General features: G+C 39.6%; 1 protein-coding gene across 12 annotated transcripts in view; it reads right to left on the bottom strand.

Annotated features, from left to right (window-relative positions):
• Positions 1-733: 733 nt before the first annotated feature.
• The window catches only part of LOC144978407 (adenosine deaminase AGSA-like), a 77738-nt gene continuing 56826 nt past the window's right edge, over positions 734-21645 (bottom strand). For all 12 annotated transcript variants that reach the window (XM_078924404.1, XM_078924408.1, XM_078924402.1 and 9 more), the window contains 4 exons: positions 7409-7554; positions 5887-6044; positions 4022-4224; positions 734-895 (listed from right to left, as the gene is read on the bottom strand). In XM_078924404.1, coding sequence (XP_078780530.1) covers positions 784-895; positions 4022-4224; positions 5887-6044; positions 7409-7554 — 619 coding nt within the window. In that variant the 3' untranslated portion in view covers positions 734-783. The remainder of the gene's footprint in view (positions 896-4021; positions 4225-5886; positions 6045-7408; positions 7555-21645) is intronic.

Here is a 21645-nt window from a genome sequence, read left to right as displayed (position 1 = left end):
CCAAATTTAAAAAAAAGAAAAGAAGAAAAAATAAAGAGTGCAACTGATAAACATGCACGAATACCAATCTCACTATTGACAAAACATTGCACTGTTATGTATTCATGGGTATCACCACACCCACTTTTTCCGCCATCTTGACGGCCATTTTAAAGTGTTTCCATCCAGTTTTCCTCTACGTGTGTCAGCATATTTTAGAGAGTACTTCACATTCTAAACTATGGCAAAGCAAAACTATCTCCCACTGATACTGTTGCTCCATAATGATTTTACAAAATTCCACATTGTGGAAGGAACAAATTGTTTTAATTTCAACTTTCTAATTATTCTTCTGCCTTTGATTTTAAAATGATTTTCTATTCTCAATTCTACCACGTGTTAATATAGACACTTGAGTTATAAGATTTTAAGACCAAAAAAAAAAAAAAAATTTAAAAAATAAAATAAAATAAATAAAATAAAATAAAATAAAATAAAACCAACAAAAAAAAAAAAAAAAAAAAAAAAAAGAAAACCAAAATTGTCGGCTTGTAATGAAATCTGTCTGGCTTACTCCATTTTAAAAATAAGCAAAAAAAAAAAAAAAAAAAAGAAGTAAAATAATAAAAATATATATATAAATAAATAAATAAAAATAATGTGAAAAAAAAAAACAAAAAAAAAAAAACAAAAAGCAAAACATGAACAACAAATAAAATGGATTAGAGAATGAGTGCAAGGTTAAAACAATGACCAAGATGAACTGTCAATTTTTATTCTTAGGAATTCCCTGTACTGGACAGGTTACAATTTACCCGAGTTGATGTCTTTCACAGCTTGCTGGATAAAATCCTTCCATTTGGATTCCCACAATGTCATTGCATTCGCCTTCTCATTTTCATTCATGGCACTGTATCTAATGAGAAAGAGAGTAAAATATAAACATGACACTGTATCTAATGAGAAAGAGAGTAAAATATAAACATGGCACTGTATCAAATGAGAAAGAGAGTAAAATATAAACATGGCACTGTATCTAATGAGAAAGAGAGTAAAATATAAACATGACACGGTATCTAATCAGAAAGAGAGTAAAATATAAACATGACACTGTGTCTAATGAGAAAGAGAGTAAAATATAAACATGACATTGTATCTAATGAGAAAGAGAGTAAAATATAAACATGGCACTCTATCTAATGAGAAAGAATGTAAGATTGAGTGAGAGAGAGAAGAGGGAAAGAGAGAGAGAGAGAGAGAGAGAGAGAGAGAGAGAGAGAGAGAGAGAGAGAGAGAGAGAGAGAGAGAGAGAGAGAGAGAGAGAGAGAGAGAGAGAGAGAGAGAGAGAGAGAGAGAGAGAGAGAGAGAGAGAGAGAGAGAGAGAGAGAGAGAGAGAGAGAGAGAGAGAGAGAGTATTTGTGCCAGAATATTTGATAAAATAATTTTTTTTGTCATATTAAGGAAGTCATTAATCCTGAAGACAGTGCTAACAAACCAACAAAAAAAAAAAAAAAGAAAAAAAAGAAAAAAAGAAAGAAAATGGATAAGGAAAAAAAAACAAATAAAAAAATAAATTATTAAAAATAAAGCAAAACCGACAAATTACTAATACGAAGTTTACCTATATAAAAAAAAAACCCAAATCATGTTACAAGTAGAAAGAAAATCATCTTGACTCATTGCTATGCCTGTAGAAAAAATATTTCACACTGCAGACATAGATTAGAATATTAAAGAGTGCCTTGATTTTATAAAAACAATTCCTCCTGGTTTTAAACTTAATTCAAAATATGACAAACAATCGTCCGCAGCAATAGTGGAGTTATTTTGCACATAGCACTTTACTGATGGGGTGACATTTCACAGTTCTTGACTTGCACAGCTTTTTCTGATGGAGTGGCTTTGTACAGCTCTTGACTGACGGGGTGACTTTGTACAGCTCTCAAATGATAGTGAGACTTTGCACAGGTCTTGACTGACGGGGTGACTTTGTACAGCTCTCAAATGATAGTGAGACTTTGCACAGGTCTTGACTGATGGGGTGACTTTGTACAGCTCTTGACTGACGGGGTAACTTTGTACAGCTCTCAAATGATAGTGTGACTTTGTACAGCTCTTGACTGATGGGATGACTTTGTACAGCTCTTGACTGATGGGGCGACTTTGTACAGCTCTTGACTGATGGTATGACTTTGTACAGCTCTTGACTGATGGGATGACTTTGTACAACTCTTGACTGATGGTATGACTTTGTACAACTCTTGACTGATGGTATGACTTTGTACAACTCTTGACTGATGGTATGACTTTGTACAGCTCTTGACTGATGGTATGACTTTGTACAGCTCTTGACTGATGGTATGACTTTGTACAGCTCTTGACTGATGGGATGACTTTGTACAGCTCTTGACTGATGGGATGACTTTGTACAGCTCTCGAATGATGGACGACTTAGTAAAGCTCTTGACTGATGGGATGACTTTGTACAGCTCTTGACTGATGGGGCGACTTTGTACAGCTCTCAAAAGACAGCGTGACTTTGAACAGTTCTACAATGACAGGAGGATTTTGCACACAGCTCTTGACTGACAGGGCGACTTTGCACAAAGCTCTTGACCAATGGGGTAGGGGGGGGGGGGGGGGGGGGGGGGAGGGAGGCATATCACTTGGTACAACATTTGACCATTACAGTGACTTAGCTGTTCTGCCTCTCTATTATCATTTAGTAAAAATGTCCCTGTGGTCATAGTGCTAAACAAAACACCTCTTTAGTCATTGAATTTGAATTTTCGTCTGGGCAAATGAGAAATCATTCAACTGTGACAAGAGACAATTTATAATATTTGCAATCAAGAAAGCCTGGGTAGCTTTGCCTGCATCAGAGATGAGACCATTTTGGAAATTAATTGATTCACCAGGGAATAATGACTGGAAATAAGGTATTAAAATATTCTGAAATAAAGTTACTTAATTCTGCAAAATAATTTTTTTTTGTTCACGTGGCTATGGATATTGTGTCATGAAATACAGTGTCTCGTAATGATGAATACTTTATAAATATTGAATACATTTCGATTTTTAGCTTAATTCGCATATCTTTCAATGGCTTTTAAGTCCTTATTGTACTACAGAAATTTTAGTTGTCAATTATTGCAGGGCATTTAACTTTCAATTGTATAATTTTCAATTCAAATTTATGCATGCAAAGTTCCATGTTAATACATTTTCTCTGTATAATAAATTTTCAGCATTCCACTTCTGAGTTTTGTTTTCTTTTCAGCACTTGATAACATCTATAAACTCCATTTTCTATAAATATAGAATATACAAAAGTCTGAGCTATTCATTGAAAAAACAACAAAATCCTGAGCCATTTGACTTGACTTATGCCCCTTGGCTTCTGGCGAAGCATAGGACTTCAACAGCACTCTTACATCTTCTTCTGTCCTTGGCACAGACCTTTGCCTCACTCCAGGTAAAATTGGAGACGCACAAATCTTGGTGAAGGCTCTTCCTCTAGGTCTGTTTTGGACGGCCCTGTTTCCTCTTTCCCTGCGGGTTCCAATTGAAGCCTGCTTGGTCATGTTACAGGGCTCTTTCCAAAGTGTATTTTGTGCGGTTATGTGGTCTTGTGGTATGACACTCGCTTTTGGATCAGAAGTTCCTGGGTTCAAGCCTTGCTCGGTGCATAGTTGAGTCCTTGGAAAAGGCTCTTTACTCACATTCTCTCACCATACTCAGGTGTAAAATGAGTACCTGTTCGCTAACAGTGTTGTCTCTGTCGGAAAAAATGTAATATCAACTAACAGGCGCCATGTCGTTATGTATTGTTCTATATTATGTTACATGTTGCTGTTGGTCAAGCACTTTGAGCATGTTTAGTGACTATTGCTTTATATAAAAGCTTGAGTTTATATTTTTAAATGTTTGTTTGTTTTATGGCCAACTGATCACCAATTTTTGCGCCTGACCTGGACATCCTGAGACATTTAGCTGGAATAAAAAGTTTTATATTTATCAATAAAATCTAAACAACATGTACTTGATAGAGTTATACGCCAACTGCTTCAGGGCTCTCAGGTCAGCGTCCTCTCCACACATATTCATAAAAGCCAAATAGAAGTCATGTGACAACGGGCTTGCTTCCCATGTACCTGGGTCATCAGAGCTGATCACGACGGGGATATCATTTGCGAATAGTGGAACTGCTGCATGGTTACGCAAGTCTTTCACAAGGCCTAGAAGCTGTAGAGGTAAACGAAATTAAATTGTCATAAATTAAATTATAAAAAAAATTTGGCTTCCAGGCGTAAAAGCGTATAATCGTTTATGGAACTGTTTCTTTATGTTGAAGAGCAAGATTTTTTTCTATTTATTTATTGCTTGCTTGTTTGTTTGTTTTTGTTGCTGTTCCTGTTTGTTTGTTTTCTTAGGCTTGTAATGATATTATTATCATCTCCCACCCCCCTCCCCCCCAGAAAAAAAAGTCAGAAGAGAGATTGTAAGAAGTTATCGGCCGTCCAAGACAAAATGATAACTTTTTTTTCTCCTCATTTTTAATAATATTCTTCAATTTTTGCTTGGGAGACCACGATTTTGGTCTTCTGAAGTAAAACTGTATATTCATTTATGGATCTGTCTCTTTATGTTTTGGAGTTGAGTCTTTCTTTGTTCTTTATTTATTGTTTTGCTTTGTTTTTTTTAGTCCTTGTAATAATATTGGTATCATGCCCCCTCCCCCTACCCCCCAGAGAATGTTGTTGGAGAAAAAAAATGAAAAAAAATCAATTTTTGTGTTGGACAGCCGATAATTTGCACAATCTCTCCTCTAACTTTATATTTTGTTGGAAAAAGGGGGGGGGGGGGGGGAACAAGATAATAATATTATTACAGGGGTTAAAAAAAAAAAGAAAAAAAACCAAGACCAGCAATGAAGACAAACAATCAAGCTAAAAATAAAGAAAAGAGAGAAAAAACCCAACTCGCCTCTTCAACAGAAAGAAACAGTAGTATAAAAGAAAATACAGGTTTATGCCGGGAAGCCAACTCCCTTTGATAAATCACCTACTCACCAAATCATTAATAAATAGTCTGCAATGAGAATTATCTTGCATTCAGCTTTTTATTGTTTTGTATTATCTTGGTTTTTTTTTAATGTGTCAATAAATAGTATGTGTCTTATTGGATTACTGTTACAAATGTTTGATTAAACGTCATAGTATTATAGCCAATGTTAAAGGCATAGAGCACGACATGACATCGTCATGGTTATGCCCTGTAGAAATGCTATATTATATTATTATTTTTGTTACTATTATCATTAGATACTGAAATTATCATAAAGCTGTATGAATTGAACTTATTATCCATTTTATATTATAATTGGTGCATGTATATTCTATGCAGTGAGAATAATATAATTCACAAGGAATGAGAACATAAAATTATCATATCAAATCTCATGGGGTAAGTTTACCATAGGTTCAAAGTTTTAATGAGTAAAAAATACCATTTGGGAGAAATAATTATAGAAAGAAAATATGAAAAAGCCATAAAAAAACAAAAAACAAAAAAAAAAACAAAAAAAAAACAAAAAAAAAAAAAAAAAAAATTAATAATAATAATAATAATAATATAAAAATAATAATAATAATAATAATAATAATAATAATAATAATATTTATAATAATAATAATAATAATAATAATAATAATAATAATAATAATAAAAATAATAATAATGATAACAACAACAATAATAACGGTAACAAGAAACTTGGGTAAAGCTAAAGCAGAATGTTTTCAAAGAAGAAACTGCCCTCGAAGAAGTGTTTTATTTCCTAACTTGTTACAGTCTACTTTTTTTTTTCTTTTCAATTTTTTTTTTAACATGGGCACTAGAACCCACCTGGTTGGAGATAGGATTGACCTCAACAGCGATGCCTTTATTTTTTATAGTTTCCACAAGAGTTGGGTGTTTGATAAGGGCATAACCATGTCCAATGCGGGTGGTGTTGAGAAGGACTGCATCTATTAAGTTGTAGTCAGTCTCTGTGCCTTGCCAATCTAAATATGGAAGAAATAAACATGATGTTGTTAACATTGTATCTAAGATGACACATGCAGCTTTAAAGTGCTTGTACAAAGTTCTTTTGATAAAATAAAAATTCATCCTGAGCATTTATATGGGGCAATAGTAACTAAACGTGCTCAAAACACTTGAGAAGGAGTCCCAAGCAAACAGCAACACTTAACATGTTGGACGAGACATGATGCCTGAAATTGTTTTTTTCTTTTTATAGAGACAACGCTATGAATGTCCAGGTACTCATTTTACACCAGAGTATGGTGAGGGAATGTGAGCCTTTTCCAATGACTGAACTTTGCATCTCTCAGAGCGGGACTCAAACCCAGGACGTACAAAGGCTCGTGTCATACCACTAGACCACAAAGTCGTTTACTTGATTTTTACTGTAAGGCTTTCTGCCTTTGATGTCATCCTACTTCGCAGCTTTGGCAGTTCTTCTTATCCTTGCAGTGAAGATTCTCCAATTGTTTCTGTCTTGTGCCTTTTCTCTGATTTTTGATAGCTCTGCCAGTACAATATAAAAATTCATACAACATATTTCCACAAATCTATCATGCTTAATGTGCTTGACAAAACTTAATTTTCTCCCCTAGCATGACATAACATAACCAAATCCTAATATCATACAGTACCAGTCACCTGTCCTGTGCCCTTTTTATACAAGTACTCTCACAATATCTGTCACTGCTTTAGCTATGTTCTCAATTCACACCTGAGTTGAGTGGGGGTAATATTTGTAAAATGCTTTACCAAAAGTTCACAATGTCAGGCCAGAATTTTCATATTAATGATATTCTTATCCATCTAGTTATTGGCAATGTTCAAAATTGCTTGATTTTCTTACAGACTATATTATATCCTTTGAGACACCCATGCCATAAAAGGCAACACTGGTTTAGATCATCTAAAAATGAAATTTATAGGGATAAAAATGATTTGATATGAAAAGAATGCGGTTAAAAAAAGTCTTTTCTTATTTGTGACTGCTAGTTCACAAAGACCAGGCCTCCCCTTACAGTTCAAGTTGTAATTCATCATAATATCACTGGTATCACAAATAATGAAGTTTAATAGAAGAATAATGACGAGGATAATGCAAATGAAAATGATTATGATGATGATGATTATGATTAGAATAATGAAGGTATTGAATTGTTGAGTGGACAGATAGATAAATAGATAAAACTTGAGTAGACAATGTGACGGGCTGTCGAATAGAAATAAGGATGGAGGGAATTGCAGACATAATGGATGAAATAATGGAAGGACAGAGAGATAATCATTACATTGGTGATGAAGGGTGAATAATGGAGGATCAAATAAATTACAAGCTGTCATTTACTTGTTTCACCAGCATGGAAAAAATAAGGGAGTGGATTGGCCGGATCAGTTTGACTAGGGTAGAGGAGTTCATTGCGGTAATGAAGCAGAGAGTTGTATGGGTCCTCTTGGCCGACTAGATCATAACCAAGCATGAAATCTGGAGCACTTAGAGAGACAAGAGAAACAAAATTGTATGATCATCAGGTGAATTTATATGCTTGTCATTTAACTACAGATAACTATTCAAAAAAATTGTATTCAAATTTCTACATCATTAATAATATACCGATTGCAAGAAGAGAAAAATGAACATTATTTTCTTAGACTTAAAATGTCAATAGTGCCTGAACTTTATTTTTACAGACTGCGAAATGGTTTGATTAAAAAAAATATGTTAAAACAAGTTTGACACACTTGTCAAATATAAGTGACTTCCCTCTTTATTTACTGACAATGATGACCTTGATTAATGTCACTATAAAGTGAATGTTAAAAGAGATTGGTCATTAAATCTATAATGAAGGAATTGTAAAATACATGCATTGTAGGAAAAACTCAATATTCCTCTTTCTACTGCATGTAGGTTTTTAAAACTATTGTAGAGAATTTCAACTAATGCGAAAGAAAGTTTGTGGATTGTCAAAAATTTGGATATCTTTCTTAATTACAACCAGAAAACTTCAACAACGACATAAAAGAAAAGATTTAAGGCAATTCATGAAATGAAGGCTTAAATTGTGATTTTCCAAACAACACAAGTCATGAAATTCAAAACCGTTTTATTCTACACTGCAAACAAAGGCATTCCAAGTTCAAAGGCATCATCATGATATTTCAAAATTTCACTCTCTTCTCTTGTTCAAGTTCCAAGTCTGTGCCAGATATCGGTGATCATGGTAAGCCATTCATCTCTCTGATCAGCAAACCTCAGAAAACTAATATTACTCTTCTCTTTCTTTGTCACCCAGCTGTTCAAACTATTCAAATATGTTTTTCTTGGTCTACCTTTATTCTCTTTACCTTTTATCTTTCCGGTGAGAGAAAAATGTTCAATACATTTATGTCGATTTAGGTGCCCTTTAGTAACCTTTTAGTTTCAGCTTGCTCTAATACTTCTTCATTAGTTTTCTCCTCTGTCCATGAGATTCTTAACATCCTTCTAAGAAATCACATCTCTGCTGCCTCCAGTTTCACTCTCTTAAACCTCTAAAAATATACAATATGTGCTACAACAAATGCCCTGATTCTTCCAGTTCATTCGACACTGAGTGTGTGGGCCAATAATGCCATACCCGACTGAGCAAGGAAGCTAAGCAAATTTTTAATTAATCCCATTCAAAACATTATTCATCGAGTACACTTTTACTAAGAAATCAAAATGATATGCAATACTACAGGTGGAATAAAGCCCTTTAGTAACTTTTATTATGCTTAACAAAACTAATTGTCACTTTAGTCTTAAAGGCAAATAATAATATGATAATCCTGGGAGCAAAAGTGTTCAATTTGTATTCAAAGCAGTTGAATGTTGTCATTTTGTGGCAAGATTTAATAATAATAATAATAATAATAATAATAATAATAATAATAACAATAATAATAATAATAATAATAATAATAATAATAATAATAATAATAATAATAATAATAACAAAACTATTCATCTCAAAAAGGAAATTTGCGTATAGACGTGTGTGTTGAAACATATTGATAAACATAATCAAATCATGAGAGTAAAAGAAATCAAAAAGCATGCACTGCGGCTGACGCCTGGGTTATTCCAGTCTTCCCTTGGGATAGACCCTAAAGACAAATTTCCCCTTGGGGATGAAAAAAGGGAATTTTAATATATATTTTTTTTAATGGTGATGTAAAATATTATAAATTAACACAGATAACAGTATAAATAACATAAATAAATAATGTAAAAAGAAAGAACTTTATGGCAAGCATTATTTTAAAACAAATTTACTTTGAAAATTAAATATAAACACTCTAAAACAGTTTAAATTAGTTTAAGATAGGTATTATATGACCATAACACTATAAGGATTGAGGGATTTCTTGTATCTGTGTTTTCTTTTTATAAACATGAGGCGGTTACTTCTCTTAGAAAAAATTAAATGACTATAAAAGGGGTGACTTTCATCCCTCGAGATATTGTTTAGTATGTCGAAACAGAAGTCAAATAATTCCTCTATTTTACAAGTAAAGTTTGCATATTTTCCTGCCTTTTAACAATTTTATCAATCTTTCCTACATCACATTTCCTACCCATCCAGTTAAGCAAAAAAAAACAAAAAAACCCAAAACCCCCCCCCCCAAAAACAAAACAATATCTGATCAAAACTGATCTACAAATAAGCATACAGCTGGTTATGTCCGTTTCAAATTCAGCTAATTTTGCACTTTTTAAAGCACTTTCTTTTATTCAATTTAATTACAACTGAATCGGGATGTAAGTTCCACAAAAGTTTATCATCAATTTACACCCCTAAATATCTAAATCTATCTCTAAATATCCAAAAAGTCACTCATCATTTCTTTGCTTTTATGAACATTTAATGTCAAAAGATTGTTTCAAATCATATCATGAACTTATTATAAAAGTCACAAATCCATAAAATCAGTTGCGGATATACATTCATGATTTTAAGTTTCCCCACAAATAAATGATGTTGTATTGTATTGAATACTGAGGAGATATCAACAAAGAGAATCCTACAGTAAGATACTTTGGTTTGCTTATCAATGTTATTTCAAATATGATGCTAGTGTCCTCAACCCTTCTATTAGTTGGCAAGCAAATAGATGTGAATCTGATTGAGAACGAATTTGTGGATTTAATTTATAAAGGACATTTAATACAACAGTCGAAAAGAATGAAAAGAATGATAAATAGAATAAGACCAAAGATTGCAGATACACAGTTTGGGGAAGATTTAAAAACAACAAGAAATGCCATTATGACATTCTAATTGTTAATAGAAAGAATTATAGAGCTGAATTAAGACCTCTACTTTTGCTTAATTGATTCTGTCAAGCATTTGACAAGTTAAATAGCAAGCATTATTCATGCTTCTAAATAACTTAGTCATCGATGCAAAAAACTTGTGCATTGTTTGGAATATGTATTGGGAGTAACCTGCTGCAATCAATGGTCAGTTGATTAAGAGAGGAGTGCGACAAGGTTTTGTAATGTCCCAAGAGCTTTTCTATATATATATATATATATTGGGGTGTATTGAAAACCTGAATGGAGTGGAAATCAATCTTTAGAGTGAAATGATCATGAAGATCTGAAATAAGTGAAAGTCGAGGAAATTAATATTAATTATATTTGTTATGCTGATTATACAGTACTGATTGCTGAAATGGAAAGAAAAATGCTGGTATTGTGGCAATAGCCAGTGAAGAAAAAGGACTAAACTTAAATTTTAAAAAACAAAACAACTTCTATGTGGTAACATCTAAAATACAACGTGTTCCGATGTGTATGCTTTACTACAACTCTAGAGAATATAAAAACAATCCTTAAATTCATTTACCTTTGATATCAAATATCATCTGATGGAAAAATAACTATCAATGAGATAAAAAGAAAAATTGTCCTTTCCAAAGATGCTCTTAATAAATTGAAACTTATAGTGAAAAACAGACATAGTAGAATAAACTCCAAAATACAGGTATTGAAAACATACATATGTCATTCCTCCAATATACATATGGTCATTCCTCCAATATACATATAGTCAGTCCTCCAACACCATACATATGGTCAGTCTTCCAATACAGATGCAAGAGTTGGAATATCAATAAAGTAGAGAGAAAGTTGGAGGCTGCTGAGATGTGGTTTCTTGGAAGAATCATGAGAATATCACAGACAGAAATAGGTAAAAACGAGGAAGTATTGGATCAAGGAGACAGAATCTCTCCTTAGAACCATAAGAGAAAATTAATCCAAAATTCTTGAGTTTTCTTAATATATATATCTGGCAAATTGGATTTTTTGTAACACTAAAGCTCCGAAACCACTGGACAATCGTCATCAAATTTTGGATGGTGTTTAAAAATTGACATGAAGATGGTTTGCATGTATTATGAGATTGATTAGACATGGTGTTGGCTTTATTAAAAAAATCATTTTTTTTGGTCAAATCCCGCTGAAAACAGACGCCATCATTTTTAGCACGTGGGTTGTGTGTCAACATTCCAGTTAGCGAGTATGACAATAAGGTGGGAGTACTTGCATTGAATCGATACAGGATAGTGGTTTCTCTCATTATGTTGAATGCATTCAATTTCTTAAAATTTATATAAACCATTTTCTGCTCTCAATAATGGGGAAGAACTATACAATAAATGAGTGAAATATGTGTGTGGCTGGCTGAGAAAACCCGGAAGATGCTCAAATTTAATAAATTGAGTTATGTATGCAGTGGTGTAAACCACATCTTTCTGATCATTTACCACTTTCAATTTTCTTTCTATGTCTATCAGAACCCAAGTTATGAATTCTTTTCTGAATAAAATTTGTTACTATGGGAAACATTTTATCTTCGATTTTGGCTCATATTTCGAATCGAAGCTTATAGCATCTACTAAGACAATAGAAATTGAGTACAGATTTTATTAAACACTTGAATCATAAATTTTGAGTTGATCAACTTATCCTCACATTCATGCCTACCCTCAATTTCAAATTTAAGGGACATTTACAAATAAAACCTCAAATTTCAGGAATAATACATTGCGCAAACATCTGATATCAAGAGCATAGTATTGTTCCAATGGTGCTAGAGGTAATACTTAGCAGCTACTAACTAATATCTCCTGGCAACAAAACGGTTGTGGTGTTTGAGATGGTGATGTGGTGGTGGTGGTGGTTGTAGTTGTGGTGGTGGCTGTTATTGTGGTGGAAGAGACTACGATGTGGTAGTGACGGTTGTAGTTGTGGTGGTAGAGATGATGACGTGGTGGTGGATGTTGTAGTAGTGGCAATAAGAATGATGATGTGGTGGTGGTTGTTGTAGTAGTAGTGGTGGTAGATATTATGATGTGGTGGTGGTCGTTGTAGTAGTAGTGGTAACATAGAAATGCTGATGCGGTGGTGGTGTTGGTTGAGATGATGATGCTGTGGTAATTGTTGTAGTAGTGGTGGTAAAGATGATGATGTGGTTGTGGTGGATGTAGTTATGATGGTAGAGATGATGATTAGGTGGCAGTTGTAGTTGTGGTGGTAGAGATGTTGATGTAGTGGTGGTGGTTTTATTCGTGGTGATAAAGATGATGATGTGGTGGTAGTTGTAGTTGTGTTGGTAGAGATGATTATATGGTGGTAGTGGTGGTTGTAGTACTAGCGTTGGTAGGAATGTGATGTGGTAGTGATGGTTGTAGTACTAGCGTTGGTAGAAAGGGGGGGGGGGGGGGGGGGGGGGGGGGGGGGGGGGGGGGGGGGGGGGGGGGGGGGGGGGGGGGGGGGGGGGGGGGGGGGGGGGGGGGGGGGGGGGGGGGGGGGGGGGGGGGGGGGGGGGGGGGGGGGGGGGGGGGGGGGGGGGGGGGGGGGGGGGGGGGGGGGGGGGGGGGGGGGGGGGGGGGGGGGGGGGGGGGGGGGGGGGGGGGGGGGGGGGGGGGGGGGGGGGGGGGGGGGGGGGGGGGGGGGGGGGGGGGGGGGGGGGGGGGGGGGGGGGGGGGGGGGGGGGGGGGGGGGGGGGGGGGGGGGGGGGGGGGGGGGGGGGGGGGGGGGGGGGGGGGGGGGGGGGGGGGGGGGGGGGGGGGGGGGGGGGGGGGGGGGGGGGGGGGGGGGGGGGGGGGGGGGGGGGGGGGGGGGGGGGGGGGGGGGGGGGGGGGGGGGGGGGGGGGGGGGGGGGGGGGGGGGGGGGGGGGGGGGGGGGGGGGGGGGGGGGGGGGGGGGGGGGGGGGGGGGGGGGGGGGGGGGGGGGGGGGGGGGGGGGGGGGGGGGGGGGGGGGGGGGGGGGGGGGGGGGGGGGGGGGGGGGGGGGGGGGGGGGGGGGGGGGGGGGGGGGGGGGGGGGGGGGGGGGGGGGGGGGGGGGGGGGGGGGGGGGGGGGGGGGGGGGGGGGGGGGGGGGGGGGGGGGGGGGGGGGGGGGGGGGGGGGGGGGGGGGGGGGGGGGGGGGGGGGGGGGGGGGGGGGGGGGGGGGGGGGGGGGGGGGGGGGGGGGGGGGGGGGGGGGGGGGGGGGGGGGGGGGGGGGGGGGGGGGGGGGGGGGGGGGGGGGGGGGGGGGGGGGGGGGGGGGGGGGGGGGGGGGGGGGGGGGGGGGGGGGGGGGGGGGGGGGGGGGGGGGGGGGGGGGGGGGGGGGGGGGGGGGGGGGGGGGGGGGGGGGGGGGGGGGGGGGGGGGGGGGGGGGGGGGGGGGGGGGGGGGGGGGGGGGGGGGGGGGGGGGGGGGGGGGGGGGGGGGGGGGGGGGGGGGGGGGGGGGGGGGGGGGGGGGGGGGGGGGGGGGGGGGGGGGGGGGGGGGGGGGGGGGGGGGGGGGGGGGGGGGGGGGGGGGGGGGGGGGGGGGGGGGGGGGGGGGGGGGGGGGGGGGGGGGGGGGGGGGGGGGGGGGGGGGGGGGGGGGGGGGGGGGGGGGGGGGGGGGGGGGGGGGGGGGGGGGGGGGGGGGGGGGGGGGGGGGGGGGGGGGGGGGGGGGGGGGGGGGGGGGGGGGGGGGGGGGGGGGGGGGGGGGGGGGGGGGGGGGGGGGGGGGGGGGGGGGGGGGGGGGGGGGGGGGGGGGGGGGGGGGGGGGGGGGGGGGGGGGGGGGGGGGGGGGGGGGGGGGGGGGGGGGGGGGGGGGGGGGGGGGGGGGGGGGGGGGGGGGGGGGGGGGGGGGGGGGGGGGGGGGGGGGGGGGGGGGGGGGGGGGGGGGGGGGGGGGGGGGGGGGGGGGGGGGGGGGGGGGGGGGGGGGGGGGGGGGGGGGGGGGGGGGGGGGGGGGGGGGGGTTTTTTTTTTTTTTTTTTTTTTTTTTTTTTTTTTTTTTTTTTTTTTTTTTTTTTTTTTTTTTTTTTTTTTTTTTTTTTTTTTTTTTTTTTTTTTTTTTTTTTTTTTTTTTTTTTTTTTTTTTTTTTTTTTTTTTTTTTTTTTTTTTTTTTTTTTTTTTTTTTTTTTTTTTTTTTTTTTTTTTTTTTTTTTTTTTTTTTTTTTTTTTTTTTTTTTTTTTTTTTTTTTTTTTTTTTTTTTTTTTTTTTTTTTTTTTTTTTTTTTTTTTTTTTTTTTTTTTTTTTTTTTTTTTTTTTTTTTTTTTTTTTTTTTTTTTTTTTTTTTTTTTTTTTTTTTTTTTTTTTTTTTTTTTTTTTTTTTTTTTTTTTTTTTTTTTTTTTTTTTTTTTTTTTTTTTTTTTTTTTTTTTTTTTTTTTTTTTTTTTTTTTTTTTTTTTTTTTTTTTTTTTTTTTTTTTTTTTTTTTTTTTTTTTTTTTTTTTTTTTTTTTTTTTTTTTTTTTTTTTTTTTTTTTTTTTTTTTTTTTTTTTTTTTTTTTTTTTTTTTTTTTTTTTTTTTTTTTTTTTTTTTTTTTTTTTTTTTTTTTTTTTTTTTTTTTTTTTTTTTTTTTTTTTTTTTTTTTTTTTTTTTTTTTTTTTTTTTTTTTTTTTTTTTTTTTTTTTTTTTTTTTTTTTTTTTTTTTTTTTTTTTTTTTTTTTTTTTTTTTTTTTTTTTTTTTTTTTTTTTTTTTTTTTTTTTTTTTTTTTTTTTTTTTTTTTTTTTTTTTTTTTTTTTTTTTTTTTTTTTTTTTTTTTTTTTTTTTTTTTTTTTTTTTTTTTTTTTTTTTTTTTTTTTTTTTTTTTTTTTTTTTTTTTTTTTTTTTTTTTTTTTTTTTTTTTTTTTTTTTTTTTTTTTTTTTTTTTTTTTTTTTTTTTTTTTTTTTTTTTTTTTTTTTTTTTTTTTTTTTTTTTTTTTTTTTTTTTTTTTTTTTTTTTTTTTTTTTTTTTTTTTTTTTTTTTTTTTTTTTTTTTTTTTTTTTTTTTTTTTTTTTTTTTTTTTTTTTTTTTTTTTTTTTTTTTTTTTTTTTTTTTTTTTTTTTTTTTTTTTTTTTTTTTTTTTTTTTTTTTTTTTTTTTTTTTTTTTTTTTTTTTTTTTTTTTTTTTTTTTTTTTTTTTTTTTTTTTTTTTTTTTTTTTTTTTTTTTTTTTTTTTTTTTTTTTTTTTTTTTTTTTTTTTTTTTTTTTTTTTTTTTTTTTTTTTTTTTTTTTTTTTTTTTTTTTTTTTTTTTTTTTTATACAATGTGATTGTGGGGTGGTGGACAGGTTAATTGAGTGTGTGTGTAACTTGTAATTTTTTTTGTTATCGTGATTGATTGTCTGGTTATCTGTTTGATTTGATGTTAGCTTAGATTGGTGTTTTACCTGTAATTGAGTGTATGTTTTGACTACTAGGAATTATTTAGTATCTTGGAAATATGGTGTTGTTATGGTGTAGAATGTTTATGGGTTGTGTGTTGGGTGTGGTGGTGTGGTGTAGTGGTTGTGTATTGTGGGAGTGTGTAGTACTAGCTGGTGGAGTGATGTGGTGGGGTTGTAGTAGGTGAATGTGATGTGGTGGTGTTGTGAAGGTGGTAGATTGATGTGGTGGTGTTTAGTATATGTAGATGTGATGTGGTGTGGGTTGAGTTAGCGGTAGTGGTGTGGTAGTGTGGTTGTGTATAGTGTAGGATTGTTAGGGTTTAGTGGTGGTAGAAGTGTGTGTGGTGGTTATTGGTGTAGATTGTGTGGGTGTTGTTGTTGTTTTATTTTAGTATGGTGTAGGATGTATGTGGTAGTGGTTTAGTATGCGTTGGAGATGTGATGGTGTGGTGGTTGTGTACTGCTTGTAGGAAGATGTGGTAGTGTGGTTGTATACTAGCGTTGTGGAATGTATGTGGTGGGTGTGTAGTATACGTGGTGAAGGATGTGGAGGTGGTTGTGTCTACGTTGTAGGATGATGTGTTGGTGTTGTAGTATCGTGTGAATGTGTTGGTAGTGGTTGATAGCGTTGGTAGGAATGTGATTGGTGTGGTGTGTGTCTAGGTGTAGGAATGTGTGTGTATGTGTTAGTACGCGTGAGGAGTGATGTTGGTGGTTTATGCGTTGTGATGTATGTGGTGTGTGTGTAGTTGCGTTGGGTGTGGTGTGGTGGTGTATGCGTTGGTGAATGTGTGTGGAGTGGTGGTTATTGCGTGGTGAGTATTGTGTGGTGTGAGTACTGCTTGGTAGAATGTGTGTGTATGTGGTTGTAGTATGGTGTGGATGTGGTAGTGGTGGTTAGTATGCGTTGTGGATGTGATGTGGTGGGTGGTTGTATATGCGTTGTAGGATGGTGTGTATGTGTTGTAGTACTAGCGTTGTAGGAGTGATGTGTGGGTGGTGTAGTACTGCTGGTAGGAGGTGTGGTATGTGGTGTGTACTAGCGTGGTGGAATGTGATGGGTGTGGTGTTGTAGTACTAGGTTGGTAGGAATGTGAGTGGTATGGGGTGTTATCGTTGGAGGAATTATGTGGTAGTGGGTTGTACAGGTGGTAGGAATGTGTGTGGTAGTGGTGGTTGTCACGTGTAGGATGTGTGTGGTAGGGTGTTTATATAGGTTGGGGAATGTGATGGTAGTGGTGTTGTGTATGGTGGTAGGATGTGATTGTAGTGGTGGTTGAGTAGTGTAGGAATGTGAGGATGTGGTGTGTATGCGTGTAGGAATGTGGGGTAGTGTGTTGTGATAGCGTTGTAGATGTGATGTGGTAGGGTGGTTGTACTAGCGTGTAGGATGTGATGGTGGGTGGTTGAGACGCGTGGTAGGTGTGATGGTAGGGTGGTTGTTACTAGCTGGTGAGTGGTGGTAGTGGGTGTTAAGCGTGAGAAGTATGTGGTGTGGTGTGTAGTATGGTTGGTAGGATTGATGGTAGGGGGTTGTAGTCTCGTTGGTAGAGTGATTGGTAGTGTGTTGTAGTATGGTTGGTAGAATGTGATGTGGTTGTGTGAGTATAGGTGTAGGATTGATGTGGTAGTGGTGTAGTATAGGTGGTAGTGTGATGTGGTAGTGGTGGTTGTAGTACTAGCGTTGGTAGGAATGTGATGTGGTAGTGGTGGTTGTAGTACTAGCGTTGGTAGGAATGTGATGTGGTAGTGGTGGTTGTAGTACTAGCGTTGGTAGGAATGTGATGTGGTAGGGTGTTGTAGTACTGCGTTGGTAGGAGTGATGTGGTAGTGGTGGTGTAGTACTAGCGTTGGTAGGAATGTGATGTGGTAGTGGTGGTTGTAGTACTAGCGTTGGTAGGAATGTGATGTGGTAGTGGTGGTTGTAGTACTAGCGTTGGTAGGAATGTGATGTGGTAGTGGTGTTGTAGTACTAGCGTTGGTAGGAATGTGATGTGGTAGTGGTGGTTGTAGTACTAGCGTTGGTAGGAATGTGATGTGGTAGTGGTGGTTGTAGTACTAGCGTTGGTAGGAATGTGATGTGGTAGTGGTGGTTGTAGTACTAGCGTTGGTAGGAATGTGATGTGGTAGTGGTGGTTGTAGTACTAGCGTTGGTAGGAATGTGATGTGGTAGTGGTGGTTGTAGTACTAGCGTTGGTAGGAATGTGATGTGGTAGTGGTGGTTGTAGTACTAGCGTTGGTAGGAATGTGATGTGGTAGTGGTGGTTGTAGTACTAGCGTTGGTAGGAATGTGATGTGGTAGTGGTGGTTGTAGTACTAGCGTTGGTAGGAATGTGATGTGGTAGTGGTGGTTGTAGTACTAGCGTTGGTAGGAATGTGATGTGGTAGTGGTGGTTGTAGTACTAGCGTTGGTAGGAATGTGATGTGGTAGTGGTGGTTGTAGTACTAGCGTTGGTAGGAATGTGATGTGGTAGTGGTGGTTGTAGTACTAGCGTTGGTAGGAATGTGATGTGGTAGTGGTGGTTGTAGTACTAGCGTTGGTAGGAATGTGATGTGGTAGTGGTGGTTGTAGTTACTAGCGTTGGTAGGAATGTGATGTGGTAGTGGTGGTTGTAGTACTAGCGTTGGTAGGAATGTGATGTGGTAGTGGTGGTTGTAGTACTAGCGTTGGTAGGAATGTGATGTGGTAGTGGTGGTTGTAGTACTAGCGTTGGTAGGAATGTGATGTGGTAGTGGTGGTTGTAGTACTAGCGTGGTAGGAATGTGATGTGGTAGTGGTGGTTGTAGTACTAGCGTTGTAGGAATGTGATGTGGTAGTGGTGGTTGTAGTACTAGCGTTGGTAGGAATGTGATGTAGGTGTGTAGTAGGTTGTAGTATGGTGGTAGTGGTTAGACTAGCGAATGTGATGTGGTAGTGGTGGTTGTAGTACAGCGTTGGTAGGAATGTGATGGGTAGTGGTGGTTGTAGTACTAGCGTTGGTAGGAATGTGATGTGGTAGTGGTGTTGTAGTACTACGTTGTAGGAATTGATGTGTATGGTGTTGTAGTAGCGTGGTAGGAAGTGATGTGGTAGTGGTGGTTGTAGTACTAGGTTGGTAGAATGTGATGTGGTAGTGGTGGTTGTAGTACTGCGTGGTAGGAATTATGTGGTAGTGTGTTGTAGTACTACGTGGTAGGAATGTGATGTGGATGGTGGTTGTAGTACTAGGCGTGTAGGAGATGTGGTAGTGGTTGGTGTAGTGTACTAGCGTGTAGATGTGATGTGGTAGTGTGGTTGTAGTAGGTGGTAGAATGTGATGTGGTAGTGGTGGTGTAGTATAGGTTGTAGAATGTGTGTGGTAGTAGGTGTTGAGAACGTGTGGATGGTGTAGTGGTTTTGTAGTATGTTGGTAATGAGTGTATGTGGTGTAGTCTGGTGGTATGTGAGTGGTAGTGGTTGGTATAGCGTTGAGATGCTGTGTGGTAGTGGTTGTAGTATGTGGTATGGTGATGATGAGCGTGGAGGTGAGTGGTTGTGTAGTGGTTTAGCGATGATGATGCGTGGTGGTAGTGGTTGTAGTGGTGTGTAATAGCGTAGATGTGATGAGTGGTGGTATGGTGGTTGTGTAGTGGTAATTAGCGATGGTGATGTGGTGGTAGTGGTTGTGTAGTATAGGTTAGGATGTGATGGACGTGGGGTGAGTAGTTGGTTGTATGTAGTGTGGTAATAGCGTGATGTGATGGGTGGTGGTTGTGGCGTTGTAGTTATTGTAGGTGGTAGTATATAGCGATGATGATGGCGTGGTGGTAGTGGTTGTAGTAGTGGTAATAGCGATGATGATGGCGTGGTGGTAGTGGTTGTAGTAGTGGTAATAGCGATGATGATGACGTGGTGGTAGGTAGTGGTGTGGTGTGGTAATAGCGATGATGATGACGTGGTGGTAGTGGTTGTAGTAGTGGTAATAGCGATGATGATGGCGTGGTGGTAGTGGTTGTAGTAAGTGGTAAATGGATGGATGATTACGTGGGATGGTTGTAGTGGTTGTTGTAGTGGTATAGCGATGTATGATGACGTGTGGTAGTGGTGTTAGTAGTGGTAATAGCGATGGATGATGGAGTGGGTGGTAGTGGTTGTAGTAGGTGGTAATTAGGTTAGATGATGGTGGTTGTGGTAGTGGTTGTAGTAGTGGTAAATGCGATGATTGATGACTGGTTGGTAGTGGTTGTAGTGAGTGGTAATAGCGATGTATGATGGACGTGGTGGTAGTGGTTGTAGTATAGGTTGGTAGATGTGATGGTGTGGTGTGTAGTGGTTGTATGTGGTACTAGCGTGATGATGGTGTGGTAGTGGTTGTAGTAGTGTAATAGCGATGATGATGAACTGTGGTGGTAGTGGTTGTAGTAGTGGTAATTACGATGATGAGTGGTGTGGGTGTAGTGGTTGTAGTAGTGGTAATAGCGATGATGATGGTGTGGTGGGTTGTAGTTAGTGTGGAATAGCGATGATGGATGGTGTGTGGAGGTAGAGGTGTTGTTGTAGTGGTAATATAGCGTGATGATGACGTGGTGGTAGTGGTGTAGTAGTGGTAATAGCGTTGATGAGAGTGTGTGGTAGTGGTGGTAGTATTGGTAGTGATATGTGGTGTGGGTTGTAGTAATAGCGATGATGATGGCGTGGTGGTAGTGGTTGTAGTAGTGGTAATAGCGATGATGATGGCGTGGTGGTAGTGGTTGTAGTATAGGTATAGGAATGTGATGGGTGTGGTGGGTTGTAGTAGTGGTAAGCGATGATGATGCTGTGGTAGGTGGTTGTATAGTGGTAATAGCGAATGATGATGGACGTGGTGGTAGTGTTGTATAGTGGTAATAGCGATGATGAGTGGTGTGGTAGTGGTTGTAGTATGGTAATAGCGATGATATGCGTGGTGGTAGTGGTTAGTTAGTGGTAATAGCGATGTATGACTGTGGTGGTAGTGGTTGTAGTATGTATAGCGATGTGATAGTGGTGTGGTAGTGTGGTTGTAGTAAGGTAATAGCGTGAAAATGTGTGTGGTAGTGGTTGTAGTAGTGTAATAGCGTTTGGATAGGGACGTGGTGGTAGTGGTTGTAGGTGTGTAATAGCGGTGGAATGATGACGTGTGGTAGTGGTTGTAGTTAGTTGGTAATGCGAATGATGACTGTGGTAGTGGTGGTTGTGTAATAGCGATTGATGATGGAGTGTGGTAGTGGTTTAGTATAGTGGTAAAGCGATGATGTGGGTGGTGGTAGTGGTTGTATAGGTTGGTAATGCGATGATGATGACTGTGGTAGTGGTTGGTTGTAGTATAGCGTTGGTAGGAATGTGATGTGGTTAGTGGTGGTTGTAGTATAGCGTTGGAGGATGTGGTGGTAGTGGTGGTTGTGTATAGCGTTGAGGATGTGTGTGGTAGTGGGGGTTTGTAGTACTACGTTGGTGGAATGTGATGATGGTAGTGGTGGTTGTAGATAGGTTGTAGGAAGTGATGTGGTAGTCGGTTGTAGATAGCGTTGGTAGGATGTGTGTGTAGTGGGTTGTAATAGCGTTGGTAGATGTGATGTGGTAGTGTGGTTGTAGTACTAGCGTTGGTAGGAATGTGATGGGTGTGGTGGTTGTAGTATAGCGTTGGTAGGAATGTGATGACTGGTGTGGTGGTTGTAGTACTAGCGTTGGTAGGATGTGAGTGGTAGTGGTGGTTGTAGTACTAGCGTTGGTAGGATGTGTGGTGTATGTGGTTGTAGTATCGTGTTAGGATGATGTGAGTGGTGGTAGTGTATGGTGTGGTAGGAATGCGATGATGATGGAGTGGTGGTATGTGTAGTAGTTGGAAAGCGAATGATGATGCGTGGTGGTGGTTGTAGTACTAGTGGTAGAAGGTGTTTGATAGTGGTGGTTGTAGTACTGGTTGTAGAGTGTGTATAGCGT

Source organism: Berghia stephanieae, chromosome 8, assembly GCF_034508935.2.
Source record: "Berghia stephanieae isolate SIO BIC M18660-M18661 chromosome 8, UCSD_Bste_1.3, whole genome shotgun sequence".
Lineage (NCBI taxonomy): Eukaryota > Metazoa > Mollusca > Gastropoda > Nudibranchia > Aeolidiidae > Berghia > Berghia stephanieae.
Note: the sequence above shows the minus strand (reverse complement) of the source record. Positions and strands in the feature narration are given on the sequence as shown.